General features: G+C 47.7%; 1 protein-coding gene across 2 annotated transcripts; it reads left to right on the top strand.

The window, feature by feature from the left end:
- The first annotated feature begins 620 nt into the window (after positions 1–620).
- Positions 621–23,856, top strand: LOC129703403 (interleukin-1 receptor accessory protein-like). Of its 2 annotated transcripts, XM_055645805.1 has the most exons (11): positions 621–1,200; positions 3,969–4,051; positions 6,654–6,927; positions 7,294–7,483; positions 9,669–9,837; positions 10,946–11,017; positions 11,780–11,906; positions 12,838–12,986; positions 14,314–14,457; positions 15,804–15,947; positions 18,549–23,856. In XM_055645805.1, exons 2-11 carry the CDS (start codon positions 3,976–3,978, stop codon positions 19,043–19,045), a joined length of 1,842 nt encoding a protein of 613 aa, XP_055501780.1. In that variant the 5' UTR covers positions 621–1,200; positions 3,969–3,975; the 3' UTR covers positions 19,046–23,856. The 2 variants fall into 2 exon arrangements, with proteins under 2 accessions (XP_055501780.1, XP_055501779.1); XM_055645804.1 differs by lacking the exon at positions 621–1,200 and having other exon boundaries at positions 1,230–4,051.
- Positions 23,857–24,125: the final 269 nt, after the last annotated feature.

The raw sequence follows: 24,125 nt of genomic DNA, 5'->3' as shown, positions 1-24,125 counted from the left end.
GGGCAGCACAATGGCGCAGGTAGAATCGCCAAAGTCCCTGGTTCGATCCTGACCTCGGGTGCTGTCTGTACGGAGTTTGCATGTTCTCCCTGTGAGTTTTCTCCGGGTGCCCCGGTTTTCTCCCGCCTCCCAAAGACGTGAAGGTTTGTAGGTTAGCTGGCTTCTGTAAACTGTCCCACTCCCTGGTGTGTAGGAGGGAACTAGTGCATATAGGGTGATCGCTGGTCGGCACGGACACAGTGGGCCGAACAGCCTGTTTCCACTGTGTCTCTGGGTCGCGGTTTTCGGGGAGTGTCTGCTGGAAATGGGCCGAAGGAAGTGGCCGGGGAGGGGCAGAAGGACGCACGGCTCACGGGGGGAGTGCCCCAGTAAGACGGCTCCCAGCCTCCGGCCCACCGGCGGACTCAGGGAGGGAGGGAGGTTGATGTTTCGCTTCCGTTCAGTGGCAGCGAACAGGAACTCGGAGACACGGCCCGGGAGAGAAAGTCAGAGAGAGATAGTGATAGAGATTCAGAGAGTCAGAGAGAGAGGTGAATGAGAGTAGCAGAGAGAAACACGGAGTCAGAGAGAGAAGAGACAGAGAGTTAGTCAGAGAGAGAGCCAGAGGCATAGTCAGAGAGAGAGAGACAGAGAGAGTTAGTCAGAGAGAGAGCCAGAGGCATAGTCAGAGAGAGAGAGAGTCAGAGAGGTAGGGAGTGTGAGAGACACGGAGAGCAAGGGGAGAGAGAGTATAGTCAAAGAAAGGGAGAGAGAGAAAGTGTGGCAGAGAGAGGGAGAGGGAGTCAGTGAGAGGGAAGCAGACAGAGAGAGGCAGACAGACAGAGAGAGAGAGAGAATCAGTCCGAGCAAGAGAGTGTGGGGGAGTAGGGTAAAGTCAGAGTGAGTGGGGAAGAGGGAGTTGAGGCAGGGAGGAGGGAATATGTGGGGATGAGAGAGGGGCAGCGTGGCATCACGGAGCGAGGGAGGAGAGGGCTAGACAGATGTTGAGAAGCACACAGCGGGTCGGGCCACATTTGGGCAGAGAGAACCAGTGGAAGTTTTGGTTCATGAAATGAGAGTGTGGAATGGCAGAACGGAGGGAGGGTGGGACTTTGGACAGGGGTGGGCTGCTGGAGGAGCTGACCATGGACGGATTGAATGGTGACGTTTCGGGGTGTCATTCAAGCCGGTAACCGGGATAAAGCTAGCGATCGGTAGCAGGTAAGACTGTACCCAGCTCTAGTCTACCCTGGTAACGTGGTCTGAACCATTACTGGGCAGCGGTGGGATTGAGTTGTGTTGATGGGAGACTTGATGAGAGGCTTAGATGGGGTAGACAGTCAGGACATTTTTCCCAGGGAGATACAAGAATAACATTTAAAATACTTTTGGATAGGCACATCAACATGCAGGGATTGGAGGGATATGGATTATGGCAGATATAGGTGATTTTGGCATCATGTTTGGCATGTTCTTCGTGGGCTGAAGGGCCTGTTCTTGTGCTGTACTGCTCTATGTTCTATGTTTTATCTCCACACTCCTAGACCTAGGAGTCAGCTCCCCTAGTTAATGTTAATTTGACATTGATAATTGTAAATTGTCCCTAATATGTAGAATAGCACTAGTGTATGGGGATTGCTGGTCGGCGTGGAGTTGGTGGAGTTGAATGGCCTGTTTCCACGCTGCTTTTCTAAAGACTTAGACTAAACTCAGTGACATAGTGTCAGGACAGCAACATTTCCCTCAATGTCCACCAAATGAAGGAACTAGTTATTGACTTCAAGAAATGTGGTGGTGATCACGCTCTAATCAGCAGATGGGGAAACGGATGACAGCTTCAAGTTCGTCACCATTAACATTACCAGAGGTCTGTCGTGGAACAACCACATTGATGCAACAGCCAAGAAGGCATACCAATGTCTCCACTTCCTCAGGAGGCTGAGGAAATTTGTCATATCCCCGATGATTCTTGCAAACTTCTATAGTTGCACCATAGAAAGCACACTGGTTGCAACACAGCTTGGTTTTTGGAACAGCTCTGTCGAAGACTGCAAGTAATTGGAGTGTCGCGGATGTAGTCCAGTCTATCACACAGATCAGACTTCCCACCATTGACTCCAACTACACTCCATGCCACCGTAGAATAACAGCCAACATAATCAAAGACTTGTCCCACCATGCTCATTCCTTCTTCTTCCTCCTCCCACCCAGCATAAGGTACACGAGTCTAATGTCTGCAAAGGGGTAGAGGTGAATCAGACAGTAGCCTAGTTTATAGAAGGAGCCTGATAACAAGAACTATGCTGTTCCTTAGTCTGGTGGTGCATGCTTTCAAGCTTCCGTGCCTTCTGCCAGACAGGAGCAGGGAGAATCTGTCTTATGAAGAAAGACTGGATGGACTTGGTTTATACTCTCTAGAATTTAGGAGATTGAGAGGGGATCTTATAGAAACTTACAAAATTCTTAAGGGTTTGGACAGGCTAGATGCAGGAAGATTGTTCCCGATGTTAGGGAAGTCCAGGACAAGGGGTCACAGCTTAAGGATAAGGGGGAAATCCTTTAAAACCGAGATGAGAAGAACATTTTTTCACACAGAGAATGGTGAATCTCTGGAACTCTCTGCCACAGAGGGTAGTTGAGGCCAGTTCATTGGCTATATTTAAGAGGGAGTTAGATGTGGCCCTTGTGGCTAAGGGGATCAGGGGGTATGGAGAGAAGGCAGGTACGGGATACTGAGTTGGATGATTAGCCATGATCATATTGAATGGCGGTGCAGGCTCGAAGGGCCGAATGGCCTACTCCTGCACCTAATTTCTATGTTTCTATGTTTCTAATAAAGAATGACTGGGGTGGGGCTGGTCGTTGATTATGTTGGCTGTATTTCCGAGGTAGCGTGAAGTGGAGATGGAGTCAATGGTGGGAAGTCTGGTCTAAGTGATGCACTGGGCTACATCCACAACTCCCTGTAAAGCATGAGGAAGTTGTGTGCCGTGTTTGTCATCTGGGGTCCCTGACCTTGGCAATGACTCGAGGGGGCTGCTCCTCAAACTGTGGCTACATTTCAGTCGAATGCCTGTCCCTCTTCCAGGCTTGCGTCCATGCCCACGTGTCCCTGGAGAGGGAACTTGCAGTGTCCACGTGGACTCTGGAGAGAGAACACGTGGTGTCTACGTGGACTCTGGAGGTCTTCCATTAATGTGGATAAGGAAGACAATGTTGTCATTTGTTGATTGATTGATTGATTGATTGATTGATTGATGTCTGCAAACTGCTACTTGGCAGTATTGATCTTTCCACTACTTTTTAAATGTGATTATGGAATAAAATATCCTTGTCAGGGAAAGAAAGAAAAGTCCCTCACGAGTAGGAAGGCTATGTTGCAGCTCTATAAGACATTGGTGAGGCCACATTTCGAGTACCAGTTTTGGGAACCATGTTATCGGAAAGATGTTGTTAAGCTGGAAAGGGTTCAGAGAAGATTTATGACGATGCTGCTGGGGCTTGAGGGACTGAACTACAGGGAGAGGTTGAGCTGGAGAGTGCTTTATCCCTCAGAGCGCTAGGTGATGAAGGGTGATCTTCTGGAGGTGTACAAAATCAGGAGAGGAATAGATCGGGTAAACACAGTTTTCCTCAGAGTAGGGGAATCGTGAACCAGAGGACATAGGTTTAAGGTGAGGAGGGGAAAGATTTAATAGGAACCTGAGGGGTAAAGTTTTTACAAAAAGAGTGATGGGTGCATGGAACAAGCTGCCCGAGGAGGTAGGTAGTATAATGTTTAAGAGACATTTGGACAGGTACATGGATAGGACAGGTTTAGAATGATATGGGCCAAATGCAGGCAGGTGGGACTAGTGTAGATGGGGCATGTTGGTCGGTGTGAGCAAGTTGCCCTGTTTCTGTGCTGTATGACTCTATTCAAGTTTCAAGACTCTCCTGAACTTTTTGACAAAATATTAACAAAATATATTAATGGTGTTTTTGCTTAGTGCCAGAATGCCTCGTGTCCTATTGATCTTCATGCTGACGTTATCGGCTGGCATTGACTGGAATGCAATCAATGGTGAAGCTGGTGAGTGGACTGCTGTGGATGGTGACTTGCTAACCACTGTGAGATTGTGGACTAGTTGACCATAGAATCCTACAATAGAGGCCACTCAGCCCTGCCTGTTGAAGCCAACCCTTTGAAATACTGTCTGTATGTCACCTTTTCCTTTATCCTTTGTGGTGTTGTACAATGCTGAGAACTGTATTCCGCACTCTGTATCTTCCCCATCACTCAAACTCTTGTAAAATTAGTTTGACTATGCATAATATTGCCACAGGCCAAGTCATTGGGAATTTGTAAAGCAGAGAATGATAGGTTCTTGATTAGTAGGAGTGAAGGCAGGAGAATGGGGTTGAGAGAGAAAGATAGATCATCGTGGAGCAGACTTGATGGGATAAATGGCCTAATTTTGATCCTATGTCTTATGATCTTATGAATTACAATTGGACAGGAACACAGATGGGAAAGGTTTAGAGGGATGTGGGCCAAATGCAGGCAAATTAGACTCACTGAGCTCATAACCTGGTTGGCATGGATGATTTGGGCCAAAGTAACTGTGTGCTGTGTAACTCTACAGTCATGGCGGGGCATGCTTGAAGGGCTGAATGGCCTGCTCATGTTCCTGTTTTCTGTGCTTCTATTAAGGTGAGACCCCAGTATCTGACAAATGAATGTTAGGCCGCTCTGACTCTATACGTTGCAGAGGCAAATGGAAATAAAGAGAGGGGTAATGAGTCTAGGAGGGAGCTAGCATGGACCCAATGGGCTGAATGGCCTGTATCATTGTAAGTTATGAATGTCAAAGGAATATCTGCTGCATTGCACCTTGTTGCCTTTCTGATTCCTCCAGCGATCATTTCATGATTCCTATTCTTTAGTTTGCAATCTCTAACATGATTTGACTGCAATGTAATACTCAAAGACACCCTGCTCAACATGAAATCAATAAACCGCACAGGGCAAAAAGTGCTGATTATGCATAACCCGCTAAGCTCCAAAAATCACATAATCATTGAACGAGCTGTAAAACAGATGAGAGTTTATGTGTTATCGATGAGGGCAGTGAAGTTGTCACTTGTTCTGCAATATTCTTTGGGCGATAAAATTCTAATCAATTTGCAATTAATTTATCAGGGAGTGAGTGAAAGGCCCTGTGGGTCACTGATGCGTTTATTCTGCACGTTCGGGTGGGGCGGCACAGTGGTGCAGTGGTAGAGTTGCTGCCTCACAGTGCCAGAGACCCGGGTTCGATCCTGAGTACAGGTGCTGTCTCTATGGCGTTTTTGCCTTCTCCCTGTGACTGCGTGGGTTTTCTCCGAGTGCTCCGGTTTCCTCCCACCTCCCAAAGACGTACAGGTTCATAAGATAATTGGCTTGGTAATATTGTAGAATTGTCCATAGTGTGTGTAGGATAGTGCTCATGTACGAGGATGACTAGGGAGCTCGGACTCGATGAGACTGTTTATGCACTGTATCTCTAAACTAAGCTGTCCGATTCACCTCTACCCCAATTCAAATTTCACTGTACCTTAATTGGTACGTGACAATTAAATTAAATCTTGAATCTTGAACATTGGACTTTGCCTAATTGAACTTTCTTTAATCGAACTTTATTGGACTTCAATGTTATATCCTTGCTCTAAATAGACAATAGGTGCAGTAGTAGGCCATTTAGCCCTTCGAGCCAGCACCGCCATTCAATGTGTTCTTGGCTGATCATCCCCAATCAGTACCCCGTTCCTGCATTCTCCCCATATCTCCTGACTCCGATATTTTTAAGAGCCCTAGCTCTCTCTCTTGAAAGCATCCAGAGAACCTGCCTTCACCGCCCTCCGAGGCAGAGAATTCCACACACTCGCCACTCTCTGTGAGAAAAAGTGTTTCCTCGTCTCCATTCTAAATGGCTTGCTCCTTATTCTTAAATGTGGTACCCTTTATCCTCTGTACACTGTAGGTGGCTTCATTGTATTCATGTATAGTATTTTTCTTGACTGGATATCTTTTCCCTGTACACATGACAATAATAAATGAAATGAAACTAACCTGTGAAACTGATGCACTACAATGCTGAGAACTATATTCTGCACTCTGTATCTTCCCCATTGCTCTATCTATTGTGCTTGAGTTTGACTTTTGTGTCAATGTGTGGTATTATCAGATTTAATTAGATAGCATGCATAATAAATCTTTTCACTGCACCTTTTCAATAATAAGCCTAAACCTTTGGATGTTTGATAAATTCATGTTCATGTGATAGGAGCAGAATTAGGCTATTCGACCCATCAAGTCTAATCCGCTTTCAGTCATGGCTGATCTTTCCCCCTCGACTCCATTCATCTGCCTTCTCCCCATAACCCCTGACATCTGTACTCATCAAGAAGCTACCAATCTCTGCCTGAAATATATCCATTGAGTTGGCCTCCACAGCTGTCTGTGGCAATAAATTCCACAGATTCACCACCCTCTAATTAAAGAAATTCCTTCCCTTCTCCTCCTTAACGGTAGGTCCATTTATTCTGAGGCTGTGCCCTGTGGTCCTCGTCTCTCTCACTGGTGGAAGCATCCTCCTTGTTGTATCTCCCACCTGTTCCCGGTGCTACAGCCTTCTCTCTGGGTGTTGTTTCAGGTGAATGCACGGACTGGGGAGTGGACATCAGCGGAGCGGTGAAGGGCTTTGACGGGGAGCCGGCGAGGCTGAGATGTCCTCTTGTCAAGTCAAACTACAGCCTGGGCCGTGGGTCGGCCCTAACGCTGTCATGGTACAAAACCGGACCGGGCGACAACCGGCAAGAGTCGGCAGACTTTCGCCAGAACAACCAGCGGGTGTCAGAAGAGGTGGAGAGGCTGTGGTTTTGGCCAGCCTTTGCCAACGACTCCGGAAACTACGCTTGCATGTTGAGGTATTGATCTGAAGAACAACTCGCTTGGTTTCTTGGACTGATTTGTTGTGGAGTTCCCTAATTTTAGCGGAAACCTGGCCCTTTGGTCTACCAAGTCCACGTCGACTAGCAATCACCCGTACATTCGCTCTATCCCACACACTCGGGGCAATTTACCTACAAACCTGAATGTCATTGGGATGTGGGAGGAAACCGAAGCACCCAGAGAAACCCCACACGGTCACAGGGAGAAGGTACAAACTCTGTACAGACAGCGCCCGTTGTCAGGATCGAACCCGGGCCTCTGGTGGTGTGAGTCAGCGACTGCGCCACTGTGCTGCCACAGTTCTGCTTCCAATCGTAACGTCTCTGCTTCTCTCGTCCCAGGAACGCCACACTTTGTCTCAAGGTCTCGGTGTCACTACTCGTTATCGAGAAGAAACGGGGCAAATGTGTCAACAACGAGGAGATGGTCTTCCCCGTGGATCTAGCTCTCGGTGAGATGAGGAACTTCACATGCCCAGACACCAGCGGCTTCTCACAAGCAATAGCCAGCCCATCAACTGCTTGGTACAAGGTAAGGAAAATCAGATACAGTAATAATGTTTTATTAATTGTGTTTAATGTTTTATGTATCATTCTCAACTGTCACTGTATGTCATGTTGTCACTTGTGGGCGGAGCACCAAGGCAAATTCCCTGTATGTGAATACTTGGCCAATAAACTTATTCATTCATTCATTTTGGAGGGGGCGCTGCCGTGGCTGCGCCTGTCAGCAGCACGTTAGTCTTTTCAATTTTTAGTATGTTTTAAAGTATGTTTTAAAGTTTGTTTTAATGTTCCTTTGTGCCGACGGGGGGGGGGGTATGAGGGGCACGACCCTTCGGTCGCCTCCACCACGGAGAGACGACTTTTTCCAGGTCGCCTCCCCCGTGGCCTAACATCAAGGATCGGCGCGGCCTTTTCCGGAGACGCGCCCGGGGCTTCAGCGGCGGGCGCAGCGTGGACTCTCAGCGTGGAGCGGGCGAGCCCTTGCTGGAGGGGAGCGCTCCGTTTCGCTGGCCCGGGGCAGCCTGAAGCCGCGGTCTGCAAAGCTCCAGATGGCACGGCTTCTACAGCCCGGATCCCTCTTGGGGACCCAAAAGGTCAAGCCATCACGGCCGGCCCGCGGCAACCTACCGTGGTGCGGCAGGACTTAAGTCACCCCCTGAGGGTGCTTCCAGCACCCTGAACTGCGGTGCTTCTGGCTGGCTGCAGCGCGGCGGGAACCTTAAATCTCGACCTCTGGCCTGCGGCCTACACCAACCTGAAGCCGCGGTCTCCGGTACCGATCCTGGACTTACTTTGACTTTGTCCCTTACCATCTGGACGCCCGCAGCAACGGCTGCGGATGGTGGAGGTCCCGACCACAGGGGAAAATGGAGGAGGACTGGCCAAGTTCTGTGCCTTCCACCATAGTGATGAATGCTGTGGTGGATGTTTGTGTTTCATTTTTATTGTGGTTGTGTGTTCTTTATTATTGTACCGCTGCTGACAACCCAAATACCACCGACCCTGGTTGTGTGGCAAATAAATTCAATTCATTCATTCATATTGGTATCAACTCCCAGGCACCCACTACCTTGTTTAAAAACAAAACGTGTCCCACACATCTCCTTTAAATGTTGTTCCACTCATCTTAAACCTATGCCCATATGTCTTTGATATCTCCACACTGTGACAAATAGGTTCTGACTGTCTACTGTATCTATGCCTCTCCTAATCCTATACTTCCATCAGGTCTCCCCACAACCTCTGGCATTCCAGACAAAGCAATACAATTCTGTCCAAGATAGACACAAAATGCTGGGGAAACTCAGCGGGTCAGGCAGCATCTATGGAGAAAAAGAACAGGTGACGTTTCGGGTTGGAACACTTCCTCAGACTGAAACCTGAAACTGAAGTCTGAAGTGTGAAGAAGGGTCTCGACCCAAAACGTCACGCATTCTTTCTCTCCAGAGATGCTGCCTGTCCCGCTGAGTTACTCGTGTCTACCTTCGATTTAAAGCAGCAACTGTAGTTCTTTCCTACGTAACCTGAAACTTTCATTTTGAAGAAGGGTTCCGACCTGAAACGTCACCTATCCATGTTCTTCAGAGATGCTGTCTGACCCTGTGAATTACTCCAGCATTTTGTGTCTATGTTTGGTATAAACTAGCATCTGTAGTTCCTTCCTACACACCAAGTCTGTCAAATCCCTCCTTTGAGCTAATACCCTCCAATCCAGGCAGCAAACGTGGGGTCGTAGTTTAGTTTAAGAGTTACAGCATGGAAACAAACCCTTTCGCCCACTGAGTCCACGCTGACCAGCGATCCCCGTACACTAGCAATATCCAACACATGGGACCAGTTTAACCGAAGCCAATTAACCTACAAGTCTGTACATCTACAGAATGTGGGAGGAAACCGGAGCACCCAGAGAAATCCCATGCGGTCACAGGGAGAACGTACAAACTCCATACAGACAGCACCCGTATTCAGGATCGAACCTGAGTCTCTGGCGTGTGAGGCAGCAACTCTACCGCTGCACCACTGTGACTCCCCAAAGTACAGAGCTCCAAAATCAGGAAGCGGTCATTTAAAATCGAGACGTGCAGACATTTTTTCTCTCGGTCGATAAAGAAGTGTCGCAGGAGAGATGTTGAGGTCAGATTACATCGATCATGATCGACCATGACCTGTCCCTGCTGACACTTGTGGTGATTTCTCTCTGTTCCATCTAGGGCTGCGACAAAATTAGGAGTGGCGGCTCTCCAATAGATGTTATTGAGGGAAGGCTGACATTCAACATCGTCAGACAACATTGTGCAGGGAACTACACTTGTGTCGTCAATGTGGCTCGAAGAGGCCAGAATTTCACCCTGACCAGGACCTTCCATGTCACCATCATAGGTAAAATAGGGATGTAATGCTCAGGTTTTATAATCGATCGGATAGCATTTGGAGTATTGTGCCGTTTTGGGCCCCATACCTGAGGAAGGATGTGCTGGCATTGGAGAGGGTCCAGAGAAGATTTAGGAGAATGATCTCGGGTATGATTGGGTTAACTATGATGAACGTTTGAAGGCATTGGGCCTGTTCTCGCTGGAGTTTAGAAGGATGAGGGGAGACACCATTGAAACTTATCGAATAGTGAAAGGCCTGGATAGAGAGGAATAGATCTGGTAGACTGACTTACTTGCCCAGAGTGGGGCAATCAAGAAACAAAGGACATTGGTTTAAGGTGTGAGGGGGAAAATACATAAAACGGAGAGATATGGATCAAATGCAGGCAGGGGGGATTAGTTCACCTTGGCATTATATTCAGGATGGAGATTGTGGGCCGAAGGGCCTGTTCCTGTGCTGTACTCTCAATGGGTTGCGATGGGTTGAAACCCTCTAGGCAGGTTGTCATTCAGCTTGAAAGCATGCAGGGAACATTGAGGATGTTGTCAGGACTCCAGGGCCTGAGGTACAGGGAAAGATTTGGCAAGCTTGGATTATATTCCTTGGTGTGCATGGGGGTGAGGAGTGATCTTATAGAGGTTTAGACAATCATGAGAGGAATAGATAAGGTAAATGCACACTTTTTTAAAATCCAGGGTAGAGAAATCAAGAGTCGGAGGACAATAGGTTTAAGGTGAGAGGGGAAAGATTGAATAGGAATTTGCGGGGCAACTTCTTCACTAAGAGTGTTGTGGTTATATGGAATGAGCTGCCAGAGGAGTTAGTTGAGGCAGGTAATATCATGATATTTAAAAGACACTTAAAAAGGTACAGGGATAGGAAAGGTTTAGAGGGATATGGGCCAAACGTGGGCAAATGGGACTAGCGTAGATGGGGCATCTTGGCCAGCATGGACAATTTGGGCCAAAGGGCCTGTTTATGAAGCATGTGAATTTATGACTCGATGCTCTGCTGGGACATCCACATGGATTTGATGGGCTGAATGGCCTCAAGTTTTGTGATGGGTCCGATGAATGGCTGTGGATTCCTGAAGAGTCATTTTCTTTCCTTGCAGCGAACCAACTGACGCCAAGCCCACCGGTTTTGGTGCAGCCCAAAGCAGACCTCCAGGTGGAAGTGGAATATGGTGAGTGCCTCCGTCTGTCCATCGAATCTTCATCTGTCTTGTACCTGACCTCCAAGGTTAACGTATACCAAGTCACAGTGAAAAGCTTTTTTATTACGTGCTATCCAGTCAGCAGAAAGACTGTACGTGATTACAATCACGATGTCCACAGTTTACAGATATAGGATGTTTGGTTTAGTTTAGTTTGGTTGTCATGTGTACCGAGGTGCAGTGAAAAGCTTTTGTTGCATGCTAACCTGTCAGCAGGAAGACAATACATGATTATTAACCATCCGTCCACACTGTACAGATACAGGATAAAGGGAAAATCCTGAATAACTTGGAGTGCAAGATAAAATCCTGTAAAATCCGATTCAAGATAATCCGAGAGTCTCCAATGGGGTAGAGAGTAGGTGAGGATGGCTCTCTAGTTGGTGAGAGGATGGTGCAGTTGCCTGGGAAGAAACTATCCCTGGATCTGGAATCTATGCATTTTTATATTTCTGTATCACTTGCCTGATGGGAGAGATGAGAAGAGGGAGTGACCGGGGTGACACTGGTCCTTGATTATGCTGGTGGCCTTGCCGAGGCAGCGTGAAGTGCCTCCAAGGTCGCCTCTCAGCATCCTACCCTTCACAAGGTTCCCAACATGTCGGTTCACTAACGTTATCCTCATACGTCATTCCTTAAGGGATTCTTTCCTGGTTTTGTTGGGTATATTTATATATTGCCTCTGATTGTGACTCCAAGTATGTAAACATTTGATGTTTGAATCTTCTTCAGGTCAAGAAGTTAATATAACCTGCAAGGCATTCTTCCACTATATCATTGGGTCCAACACAAGTGTTTGGTGGTTCATCGATGGGAGACGTGCTCAGGAATTTGGCCCAACAATCCAAGTGTTTAGCAGGTACAGATTATTGAGTTGTCTTGACGTTTTTGGTCTCTAACATTAAGTTAGAGTCTTACATTGGTGTTCTTAGTCAGCTGGATGGTGTAAAATTAGGCTAATCGCTGTAGGTTTAGTTTAGTTTAGGGATACAGTGGGCTGCTGAGTCCGTACCAACCAGAGATCCCAGCACATTACACACTAGGGACAATTTACAATGATACCAAGCCAATTAACCTAAACACCTGTACATCTTTGTAGTGTGGGAGGAAATGGGAACTCCCGGAATAAAACCACGTCACGGTCACGGAGAGAACGCACTAACTTCATACAGGCAGCAGCCGTAGTCAGGATTGAACCCGGGTCTCTGGTGCTGTGAGGCAGCAACTCTACCGCTGCGCCACTGTGCGCCCACAGATCCATCATAAACCAGCATCTGTAGTTCCGTGCATCCATCTATCACTTGCTAGACTTTCACCCCCTCCCACCTCACTCCTTCCTTGGTGGCACGGTGGCGCAGCGGTAGAGTTGCTGCCTCTCAGTGCCAGAGACCCGGGTTCGATCCTGACTATGGGTGCTGTCTGTACGGAGTTTGTACGTTCTCCTTGTGACCACGTGGGTTCTCTCCGGATGCTCCGGTTTCCTCCCACGCGCGGGTTTGAGGATTAATTGACTTCTGTAAATTGCCCTCAGTGTGTCGGATCAAACTAGTGTGATTGCTGGTCGGCAGAGACTCGGTATTTCCACGCTGTATCTCTAAACCAAAAAAGCAAAGAAAAGTTCCATATCTTTGATTCGTTGTCTAAAATAAAAATCAGCCGCTGATCGAACCAGCGCATCGTGCGTGAGGGCGGGTGTGATGGGTAGGAGTGGCTCACTGTCTGTATCGAGCTGTGTTTGTGATGGACAGGGGTGGAGGTCAGGGTGTGAGTAATGACTCTCCTTCCCTTAGTGAAGAACGGGTGGTTCTCAAGGACAAGAAGATCACAAGCGTGCTGAGTATCAGAGCCGTCTCTGCCGCTGACATCCACAGGAATTACAGCTGCTCGGCCCAAAACAGCAAAGGACTGCGCACTGCCCGGGTGTTTTTGGTGAAGAAAGGTATCCACACTTTATTTCAACCCGAGGGGACCCAGTCCTTCGACTCTCTTTAATCTCATTCTCTCTCCTAGGATACAGTGCGGTAGCAAGAGGTGCGAGTCCGGGTAGGGGGGTAAGATTAGGGTGGTGTGGCGTAGAAACTGTTTAAATTGGTAGATTCACTGCCTCGCAGTGCCAGAGACCTGGGCTCAATACTTACATCGAGTGCTGTCTGTGTGGAGTTTGCATGTTCTCCCTGTGACTGCGGATGCTCCAGTTTCCTCCTATATATCTGCCTCCACCACCACCCCTGGCAGCGCATTCCAGGCACCCACTACCCTTTGTGTAAAAAAAACTTGCCCCACGCATCCCCTTTAAACTTTGCCACTTACACCTTAAGGCTATGTCCTGTAGTCCTTGACGTTTACATCTTGGGGAAAAAGATTGTGACTATCTACCCTCTCTATGCCTCTCCTAATTTTATATACTTCTATCACCTCTCCCCACAACATCCGGCGTTCCAGAGAAAGCAATCCAATTCTGTCCAACCTCTCCCTGTAGCTGAAACCCTCTAATCCAGGCATCATTCTGCACCCTTCCCATCCTTTCTGTAAGGGGGTGACCAGAACAGCACGCAACACTACAAATGCGGATCAAAAGCTGTTCACTGTACCTCGGTACACATGACAATATACTAAACTAAACTTATAAAGTTGCATCATGGCTTCCTGAGTCTTTATACTCAATGCCCTGACAATGAAGGCAAGATTATCACATGTCTTCTTTACCACTCTATCTACTTGTGTTGCTACTTTCAGGTAGTTATGGGCTTGGCCCCCAAGATCCGTCCTATAAAACTGCATCGTAATATAATTATTTTATTGAGTATAGGTGTCAGGAAGTCATGATGCTTGGTATTCTTCTGACGATGTTCAGAGGTGGCGCAGCGGTAGAGTTGCTGCCTCACAGCGCCAGGGAACCCGGGTTCGATCCTGACAACGGGTGCTGTCTGTACGGAGTTCGCACTTTCTCCCTGTGACAGCGTGAGTTTTCTCCAGGCGCTCCGGTTTCCTCGCACACTCCAAAGGCGTGCAGGTTTGTTGGTTAATTGGCTTCGGTAAATTGTCCCTAGTGTGTAGGATAGTGTTACTGTATGTGGTGATCGCTGGTCGGCGCGGAGCTGGTAGGCTGAAGGCCCTGTTTGCGCGCTGTATCTCTAAAGTCCATCGTCTAAAGAAGCTGCCTGACACGTTGAGTTACTCCGGCACTTTGTGTGTGAGATTCTTTATAATGTTCAGTTTGTGTACCATGTGCATTGTAACTCGTTTAATTGTCTCTCTGCCCCCAGCTTCTGGTTATGCCGTTGAGCTTGGCAGTGGATTGGGAGTTACACTGCTGATAGTTCTCACGTCTGTCACCGTGTACTACGTGTGGAGGTTTGAGATCATTCTCTTCTACCGGCTTCACTTTGGGTCGGATGAGACCCTCGGAGGTGAGTTACCCATTTCCACGAGCAATCGTCCGGGTGTCGACTTCGAACTGCTCCCCCCCCCTCACCCTTCAGATTCCACCTGGCTCCACCCCCTCCCTCTGGCAGCGTGTTCCAGCTCTCAACCACACTCAGTGTAAAACACATATCCTTTCCCTCAAAAGCAAATGGGAGCAGCTCAGCTAAGCACAGATGATTCGGGCCGAAGGGCCAGATTCCATGCTGCACAACTCTCTGAATCTCAAGGTTGCAGAGGCAGATGGAAATAAGGAGAGGAGTAATGGGACTGGTCTTCTGGGAGCTAACATGGACCCAATGGGCTGAATGGCCTGTGTCATCGTAAGTTATGAATGTTGAAGGAAGCTCTGCTGCATTACACGCGCTGCTGGAAGATCTAACTTCCTTCCTGGTTCCTCCAGCAATCATTTCATAATGCATATTCCCCAGTTTGCAATCTCTAACATTATTTGACTGCAACGTAAAACTCAAAGACACCGTGCTCAACATAAAATCAATAAACCGCACAGAGCAAAAGTGGTAATTATGCATAACCTGCTTTGGGCCAGTTAAACTTCAAAAATCACTTTCAACATTGAACGAGCTGTAAAACAGATAAGAAATGACATGATCTCAACGAGGGCAGTGAAGTTGTCACTTGTTCTGCAATATTCCTTGGGCAATAAAATTCTAATCAATTTGCAATTAATTTATCAAGGAATGAGTGAAGGAGGCCCTGTGGTTCACTGCATGTTTGTACTGGGTAATGTCCAGGTGTGTGTGTCTGACACAGATGCATCTGCATACAATTTACCAGCGGGAGAAACCGAGACTGGTTTATCAGAACAGCAGCTTCCACCAAAAGTTACTGCAACAATGTGTGTCTTCTTGTTTGCTATGTCGCTCTTCAAGGGAGATGCTAAATGCATTTCGTTGTCTCTGTACTGTACACTGACAATGACAATTACAATTGAATCTGAATCTTGTGTAAACCAGCATATGCAGTTTCTTGCTTCTACACATTTTTGTTCTCAACACGCTGACTGGTGAAGGCCAATGTGTGGAAAGGAACTGCAGATGCTAGTTTACATCGGAGATAGACACAAAATACTGGAGTAACTCAGCAGGATTGGCAGCATCTCTAGGGAGAAGGAATGGGTGACGTTTCGGATCGAGACCCTTGTAACGTCATCTATTCCTTTTCTAAGGCAGCCTGACCTTGTGTTACTTCAGCTTTTTGTGTCTCTATTTGATGAAGGCCAATGTACCACAAGCCCACTTGACCGCCCTCTCTACCTGTGTCGCCACTCTGAAGGATATTGAGCAGTAGAACATTGTGTGTCTTTCCACAGATGGGAAGGAGTACGATGCCTATGTGTCGTACGCGAGGAGTGCCGAAGAGGAAGAGTTTGTGCTGACGACGCTTCGATCCGTACTGGAGAATGAGTACGGATACAAAGTCTGTATCTTTGACCGGGACAGCTTACCTGGTGGAGGTAGGTGTGTACTCGTCACCCCACCCACCACTTCATCTCCCTCCCTCCGTGACCCCTCCTCTGTCAGAAGACGTCCAGCTCGTTAGTCACAGTCAGTGAAACACTTTGTTGGGTGTGACCACACTTTGTAACCTCTGCCTCTCTACTTCCAGGAGGTGGCTCTAGAAATTGTGGACGCAGTGGTGATCGTTTTTAGAGATCGGTAGGTAGGTAGATAGATAGATAGATAGATAGATAGATAGATAGATAGATAGATAGATAGATAGATAGATAGGTAGGTAGGTAGTATTGGGGGTAGGGTACTGACATGGATAGAAAATTGGTTGGCAGACAGGAAACAAACAGTTAAGGATTAACGGGTCCCTTTCAGAATGGCACGCAGTGACTAGTGGGGTACCGCAAAGCTCGGTGATGGGACTGCTGCTATTTACAATATACATTAATGATTTAGATGAAGGGATTATAAGTATCATTAGCAAATTTGCAGATGGCACAAAGCTGGGTGGCAGTGTGAACTGTGAGGAGGATGCTATGAAGATGCAGGGTGACTTGGACAGGTTGGGTGAGTGGGCAGATGTATGGCAAATGCAGTTTCATGTGGATTAATGTGAGGTTATCCACTTTGGTGGCAAGAATAGGAAGGCAGATTATTATCTGAATGGTGTCAAGTTAGGAAAAGAGGAAGTACAACGAGATCTGGGTGTCCTTGTACATCAGTCACTGAAAGTAAACATGCAGGTACAGCAGGCAGTGAAGAAAGCTAATGGACTGTTGGCCTTCATAAGAAGAGGAGTGGAGTATAGGAGCAAAGAGGTACGTCTGCAGTTATACAAGGCCTGGTGTGACCACACCTGGAGTATTGTGTGCAGTTTTGGTCTCCAAGTTGCAGTTTAGGTTCATGAGGTTAATTCCCGGGATGGCTGGATTGTCTATGTTAAAAGAATGGAGCGACTGGGCTTGTATACACTGGAATTTAGACGGATGAGAGGGGACCTTATCGAAACATATAAGATTATTAAGGGATTGGATATGCAAGAGGCAGGAAACAGTGTCCCGATGTTGGGGGAGTGCAGAACCAGGGGCCACAGTTTAAGAATAAGGGGTAGGCCATTTAGAACAGAGATGAGGAAAAACGTTTTCACTCGGAAAGTTGTGAATCTGGAATTTTCCGCCTCGGAAGGCAGTGGAGGACGATTCTCTGGATGCTTTCAAGAGAGAGTTAGATAGAGCTCTTAAAGAAAGCGGAGTCAAGGGCTATGGGGAGAAGGCAGGAACGGGGTACCGACTGTGGATGATCAGCCATGATCACAGTGAATGGCTTGAAGGGCCGAATGGCCTCCACCTATTGTCTGTTTTCTATTACATCCTGTTTGCAGTTTCTTCCCACAGTCGTAGAGTCATACAGCGTGGAAACAGGCCCTTCAGCCAACTTGTCCGTGCCGACCAACATGCCCCATCTACACGTCCCACCTGCCTGTGTTTGGCACATATCCCTCTAAACATATCCTCTCCATATACCCGTCCAAGTGTCTTTTAAATGTTGTTGAGTACTTGTCTCAACAACCTCTCCAGCAGCTCGTACCATACACACACCACCCACTGTGTGAGAATAGTTGCCCCTCAAAATATAGGCGTAAGATGAGGGGGAAAGATTTAATTGGAACCCGAGGGGCAACTTTTTTACACAAAGGGTGGTGAGTGTATAGAAAGAGCTGCCAGTGGTGGTAGTTGAGGCAGGGACTATGTCAATATTCAAAAAACATTTGGACAGATCCATAGATAGGATAGGTTTAGAGGAATATGGACCAAATGTTGCCAGGTGGGACTAGTGTAGATGGGGCATGTTGGCCGGCACGGGCAAGTTGGGCTGAAGGGCCTGTTTCCATGCTCTATGACTCTGTGACTCCATGCTCTATGACAATTACCTACCTCCTTCATCACTTTCGACGTGCTCTTTGGGAAGTACATCACACCCACAAATGTCGCGCAATGGGTAGAGCTGCTCTCCCACAGTGCCAGAGAACCAAGTTCGATCCTGACCTCGGGTGCTGTTTGTGTGGAGTTTGCACATTCTCCCCATGGCGATCTGAGTTTTGTTTAGGTTAGTTTATTGTCACGTGTACCGAGATACAGTGAAAAGCTTCTTTGTTGCGTGCTGTCCAGCCCATGGAAAGACTATACATGATTACAATCGGGCTGTCCACAATTTACAGATACAGGATGAAGGGAATAACATTCAGTACAAGGCGGTGTCCGATTAAAGATCGTCCAAGGGTCTCCAATGGGGTAGATGGTAGGATGGGACCTCTCGCTGGTTGGTGATATGATGGTTGAGTTGCAGCAACTCTACCACTGCGCCACTGTGCCACTGTGCTGCCCCTTGTGCCACTGTGCTGCCCCTTGTGCCACTGTGCTGCCCCTTGTGCTGTCCCATGTACCACCCCTGTGCCACTGCCACACCCTGTGACCAGTCTGCTGCCCCTTGTCACATTGCTGTCCCTTGCGTTGCCCCATGTATCACCCCCTGCACCACTGTGACACCCCGCATGTTGTCCGTCGATGCCCACTTCCTCCCCTGACGTGTCCACGTTTCGCCCCCAGTCATCACAGATGAGACGCTGTCGTGCATCTGGAAGAGCCGCCGCCTGGTGGTGGTGCTGAGCCCCAACTACATGGTCCATGGCACCCAGGCTCTGCTGGAGCTGAAGGTGGGCACGGAACGCATGGTGAGCAGCGGGCAATTCCGGGTCATCCTGGTGGAGTTGCGGCCGGTGAGGAAGGCCGGACGAGTGGCTGAGCTCAAGCGGCTGAAAGCGGTAATGACCACCATCAAGTGGAAGGGTGAGAAGTCTCGGGATCTCAGGAGCCACTTCTGGAAGCAACTCAGAGTCTCGCTGCCCACCAGAGGGCAACGCCAGATGACCAGGCCAACCAACACCAGGCTGCTCTATAGACAACTTGACTTAGAACAGCCCAGCCCTGAGGCTTCACTCAATCTGTCAGATACCAACAACCATGTCAGCCCCCATGAAGGACCTGGCAACCTGGTGGTTACTCCTGTGGAGTCCAGGGTAGCTGAACCCCCAATACTCTGCTGAACATTAGCCCCACCTCTATCAGTCTGGAGAAGTGTCCCGATCGGAAACGTCGTCTCTCCGTGTTCTCCCGAGATGCTGCCTGAGCCGCTGAGTTTTCTTTAGTTTTAGTTCAGAGATGCAGCGTGGAACTAGGCCCTTCAGCCCACCGAGTCCATGCCGACCATCGATCAGCCGTTCACACTAGTTCCATGTTATCCCAATTTCTCATCCACTCCCTGCACACTGGGGGCAATTTACAAAGGGCCAATTAACCTACAAACCTGCACGTCTTTGGAATGTGGGAGGAAACCATCGCAGTCAAAGGGAGAACATGCAAACTCTGTACAGACAGCGCCTGGAGTCAGGATCAAACCTGTGTCTCTGGCGCTATGAGCTACAACTGTGACACTATGCTGCCCCATCACAAGCCAGTTTCATGCCCCACCCCTTCCCCTCGCCTCCTTCAGCCAGCTATCTGCTCCCTCTACACAGTCTGAAGAAGGGTCCCAAGCCGAGATGTCATTTGTCCATTTCTCTCCACGGATGTTGCCTGACCTGCTGCGTTCCTCCAGTCATTTGTGTTTTGCTTTTGAGTCTTTTTTTGGATTCTGTGCATTTGAAACACTGGCCACACAGGCCGAGTATGTGCAGGTTCCCCTCTGAATGTAACCCTGTGAACCCACCCCAAGACTGGTTGGACCATGGAACTGGATAGCGCCCAATGGTCCCGCAAGGCTCAAGGAACCGCGGTACCGGGACGGACCCACTGGAGACGTCAAGCACGAGGGGCAAGGGCCGGTAGGAGTCTGAACCGGGGTAATGCCTCCAGCGCCAAGGTCAGCTGCAGGGGTTGGACAAAATGATGGCCGGGCGAGGAGAGGGACGTTGGTTGGCGGGCCGATCTGGGTGAAGGCGACGTTGGAGGACTCTGCAGGAGCCTCGGGCTTACCTGGTTCAGGACCGTTCCAGTAGACCGAGCGTGCGGGCCGACCGGACTTTGGAAACGGCGCCAAAACATGGCGGCGCCTGCATGTGTAAATATGCAAACAGAATTTAACTGTGCAATTGCTCATGTGACAATATTGTGTGGATATGCTGTAAATATTGTCCTTGACAAAATATTCAATATTACACCCACTGTGAAATATGGAGCACCAAGTCATTTGAGAGTGTGCAGTTACAGTGAACCCTCATTTTTATAGACCTCTTTATAACGGATTGGGGTTACAGCAGACCTTGACTTCCAGGCTGGGCTGCCGAAGCCATCCCTGGCCCATTCGTTTCAAGTCTGAGGAGGGGTCCTAACCTGAAACGTCACCTATCCATGTTCTCCAGAGATGCTGCCTGACCCGCTGAGTTACGCCAGCACTTTGTTTTTGCTCTAAAGGCTGATTGGCCTGTTGCTGCTTTTTACGTTAAGGTTTAACAGGGTACAGTACAGCGCAGGAACAGGCCCTTCGGCCCCCAATGTCCGGGCGGACCATGATGCCAAGTTAAACTAATCTCCTCTGCCTGCACGTGATCCATATCACTCCATTCCCTGCATATCCATGTGCCTATCGAAAGCCCTCCTTATCGCCACTATCATATCTACCTCCACCACCTCACGTTCCAGGAACTCACCACCCTTGTGGAAAGAAACTGCAAGAGTCGAGAGTTTTTTATTGTCACATGTACCGAAACAGAACAATGAAATCCTTACTTGCAGCTGCACAACAGATTTGTAAACACATTCCACAATGAATGGACATTGTGGGCCGAGGGGCCAGTTCCTGTGTTGTGTAGTTCGATGTTCTTATGGAAGGAGGAAAATAACTTGCCCCACACATCTCCTTTAAACTTTGCCCCTCTCACCTTAAAGCTATGCCCTTGAATCTTTGACATTTACTTCCTGGGGGGAAAAAAGGTTCTGCCCCTCATAACTTTATAGTGCCTTCCCTCGCAGTGAATTCTGCTGTGGGGGGACGTTTCATGTTGATTTCTATAGTGTACTGTTCTGTGTCTTTTTTCTTTTTTTCTTTTTTCTCTTTTTTGTTTTGTATGGATATATTGACATTTGATCTGTTCAATTAATTTAATCAATCTCTGTAAAGCACTTTGGTTCAAATACTGGTTTTGTTGAAAAGTGCTATATAAATAAAGATTATTATTATTATATACTTCTGTCAGGTGTCCCCTCAACCTCCGGTGCTCCAGAGAAAAGAATCCAAGTCTGTCCACCAGTTTGACAATAGACAATAGGTGCAGGAGTGCCCTTCGAGCCAGCGCTGCCATTCAATGTGATCATGGCTGACCATCCCCAATCAGTACCCCGTTCCTGCCTTCTCCCCATATCCACTGACTCTACTAACTTTAAGAGCCCTATCTTGCTCTCTCTTGAAAGTACCCAGAGAACCAGCCTGAGGCAGAGAATTCCACAGACTCACAACTCTTTGAAGAAGGATCCCGACCTGAAACGTCACCTATCCATGTTCTCCAGAGATGCTGGCCGACCTGCTGAGACCTGGGTTTGATCCTGACTAGGGGTTTGTACAGAGTTTGTACGTTTTCCCTGTGACTGTATGGGGTTTCTCTGGATGCTGCAGTTTCCTCCCACACTCAAAAGATTTGCAGGTTTGTCTGAAAAAGAGTTCCGACACAAAACGTCACCTTTTCTTTTTCTCAAAGGAAAAAACCTGACTCACTGAGTTACTCCAGCATTTTGTATCTATCTTTGGTATAATCTGCAGTTCCTTACCACACAGTTTTGTAGGTTAATTGGCTTGTGTAAATTGTTAATATGTCCCTAGTCTGTAGGATGGTGATAGTTTATGGGATGACCGCAGGTCGGCATGGACACAGTGGGTCGAAGGGCCTATTTCAACATTGCATCTCTAAAGTCTAATGTCTAGGTTGAAATCTATGCCTACATGGATTCGTGTCACCTTGTGGCCAATGGACCATGCCTGACATCTGGTGGTCACATTGCTAATTGCACCTGAGCTATTCCCATGTTAACACTACAGACGGCTGATGTTGGTATCTAGACAGAGAAGCTTCACACTGCCATCTTTAACACTCTTCCCAAAATGTTCACTGGCATGGACTGCCCCATGCATTGCAGCATGCCATGCTCTTAATATCATATGAGCACAACAGAATGGGTCATTCGATTCTTCAAAAATACCATAATATTGACTCTGGTTATAATGTGATCTCTGCCTCCCCACCCATCGTCTGCTACCTTTAACCCCCTTGCTTCTCGAAAATGCCTTCAAAATATTCAAAGAAAGGGTGGCAAGGGAGCAGAGAAGATTTATAAGGATGTTGCCAGGACTCGATGGCCTGAGGTATAGGGAGAGGTTGAGCAGCCTAGGACTCTATTCCTTGGAGCGCAGGAGGATGAGGGGTGATCTTATAGAAGTGTACAAAATTGTGAGAAAAATAGATTGCGTAGATGGACAGAGTCTCTTGCTAAAATTAGGGGAATCGAGAAGCAGAGGACAGAAGTTTAAGATGAAGGAGGAAAAGTTTAATAAGAACCTGGGGAGTAACTTTTTCACACAAAGGGTGGTGGGTGTATGGAACGAGCTGTCGGAAGAGGGAGTTAAGGCGGATACTATTGCAAAATTTAAGAAACATTTGGACAGGTACATGGATAGGATAGACTTAGAGGGTTGTGGGCCAAATGCAGCCAGGTGGGACTAGTGTAGATGGGACATGTTGGGCGGTGTGGGCAAGTTGGGCCAAAGGGCCTGTTTCCACACTGTATGACTCTCTGCTTCCACCTTTCTGGGAATGAGAATTGAAAACTTCTTGGATAGGAAAGGTTTAGAGAGATATGGGCCAAGCGCGGGCAAATGGGACTGGCATGTGGAGCATCTTGGTCGGCATGGATAGGTTGGGCTGAAGGATCTGTTTCCGTGCGATGTGACTATATCTCTATAATGAAAAATAGATGCCCCTCTCTCTTATATGGATGTCTTGCCCTTAAACAGCACTTCATTGCAACAGACTGCTATGGAGGCCAAGTCATTGAGTATTTTTAAGGAGGAGATTGACAGGTTCTTGATTCAGAAGGGTGTCGAAGGTTATGCCAAGAAGGCAGAAGAATGGGGTTGAGAGGGAAAGATAGATTAGTCGTGATTGAATGGCGGAGCAAACTGGATGGGCCAAATGGCCGAATTCTGCTCCTATGTCTTATGGCATTATAGAACCCCTGGTTCAAGGTTCTCCATAGGACTTCAGACTTTCAGAGATATAGCGCTGAAACACACCCTTCAACCCACCAAGTCCATGCCAATCATGCAGCCAGAGGGTGGTGAATCTGTGGAATTCTTTGCCACAGAAGGCTGTGGAGGTCAAGTCAGTGGATATTTTTAAGGCAGAGATAGAAGTGATTAGTACAGGTCTCCGCGGTTATGGTGAGAAGGCAGGAGAATGGGGTTAGGAGGGAGAGAGAGATCAGCCATGATAGAATGGCAGAGTAGACTTGATGGGCCGAATGGCCTAATTCTACTCCCATTTCTTATGGCCTTATGACATTATAAGCGTCGATCACCCGTACACTAGCACTAACCTACACACTAGGGACAATTTATAATTTTACAGAAGCCAATTAACCTACAAACATGCACGTCTTTAGGATGTGGAAGGAAACCGGAGCACCCAGAGAAAATCACAGGGAGAACACGTGCAAACTTCATACAGACAGCACCCATAGTTAGTCTGGGGAGAGTGCAACTGAACAGGTGATTTCTGACTGCAAGAACAATTTCTTCCCAGCTCAGGCAACTGAACTGTTCTCGCTCCAACTAAACAGTGGTCCTGACCTCCCATCTACCTAATTGGATACCCTCAAACTATCTTTAATCAGACTTAATTGGATTATATCTTGCACTGTATATTATACCCTTTATTCTGTGTCTGTACACTGTGGATGGATGGCTTAATTGTAATCATGCTTATTCTTTTTGATGACTGGATAGCAGGCAACAAAAAAGCTTTTCACTGTACCTCGGTACACGTGACAATAATAAACTAAACTAAATTAAACTAAACTAAGCAACTGTACAAAATATATACAAGGTGCTGGAATAACATTGTGGATTAGGCAGCATCT

This window comes from Leucoraja erinacea, chromosome 14, assembly GCF_028641065.1.
Source record: "Leucoraja erinacea ecotype New England chromosome 14, Leri_hhj_1, whole genome shotgun sequence".
NCBI classification, from domain to species: Eukaryota; Metazoa; Chordata; class Chondrichthyes; order Rajiformes; family Rajidae; genus Leucoraja; species Leucoraja erinaceus.
The sequence above is the reverse complement of the archived record's forward strand: the minus strand, read 5'-3'. Positions and strand labels throughout refer to the sequence as shown.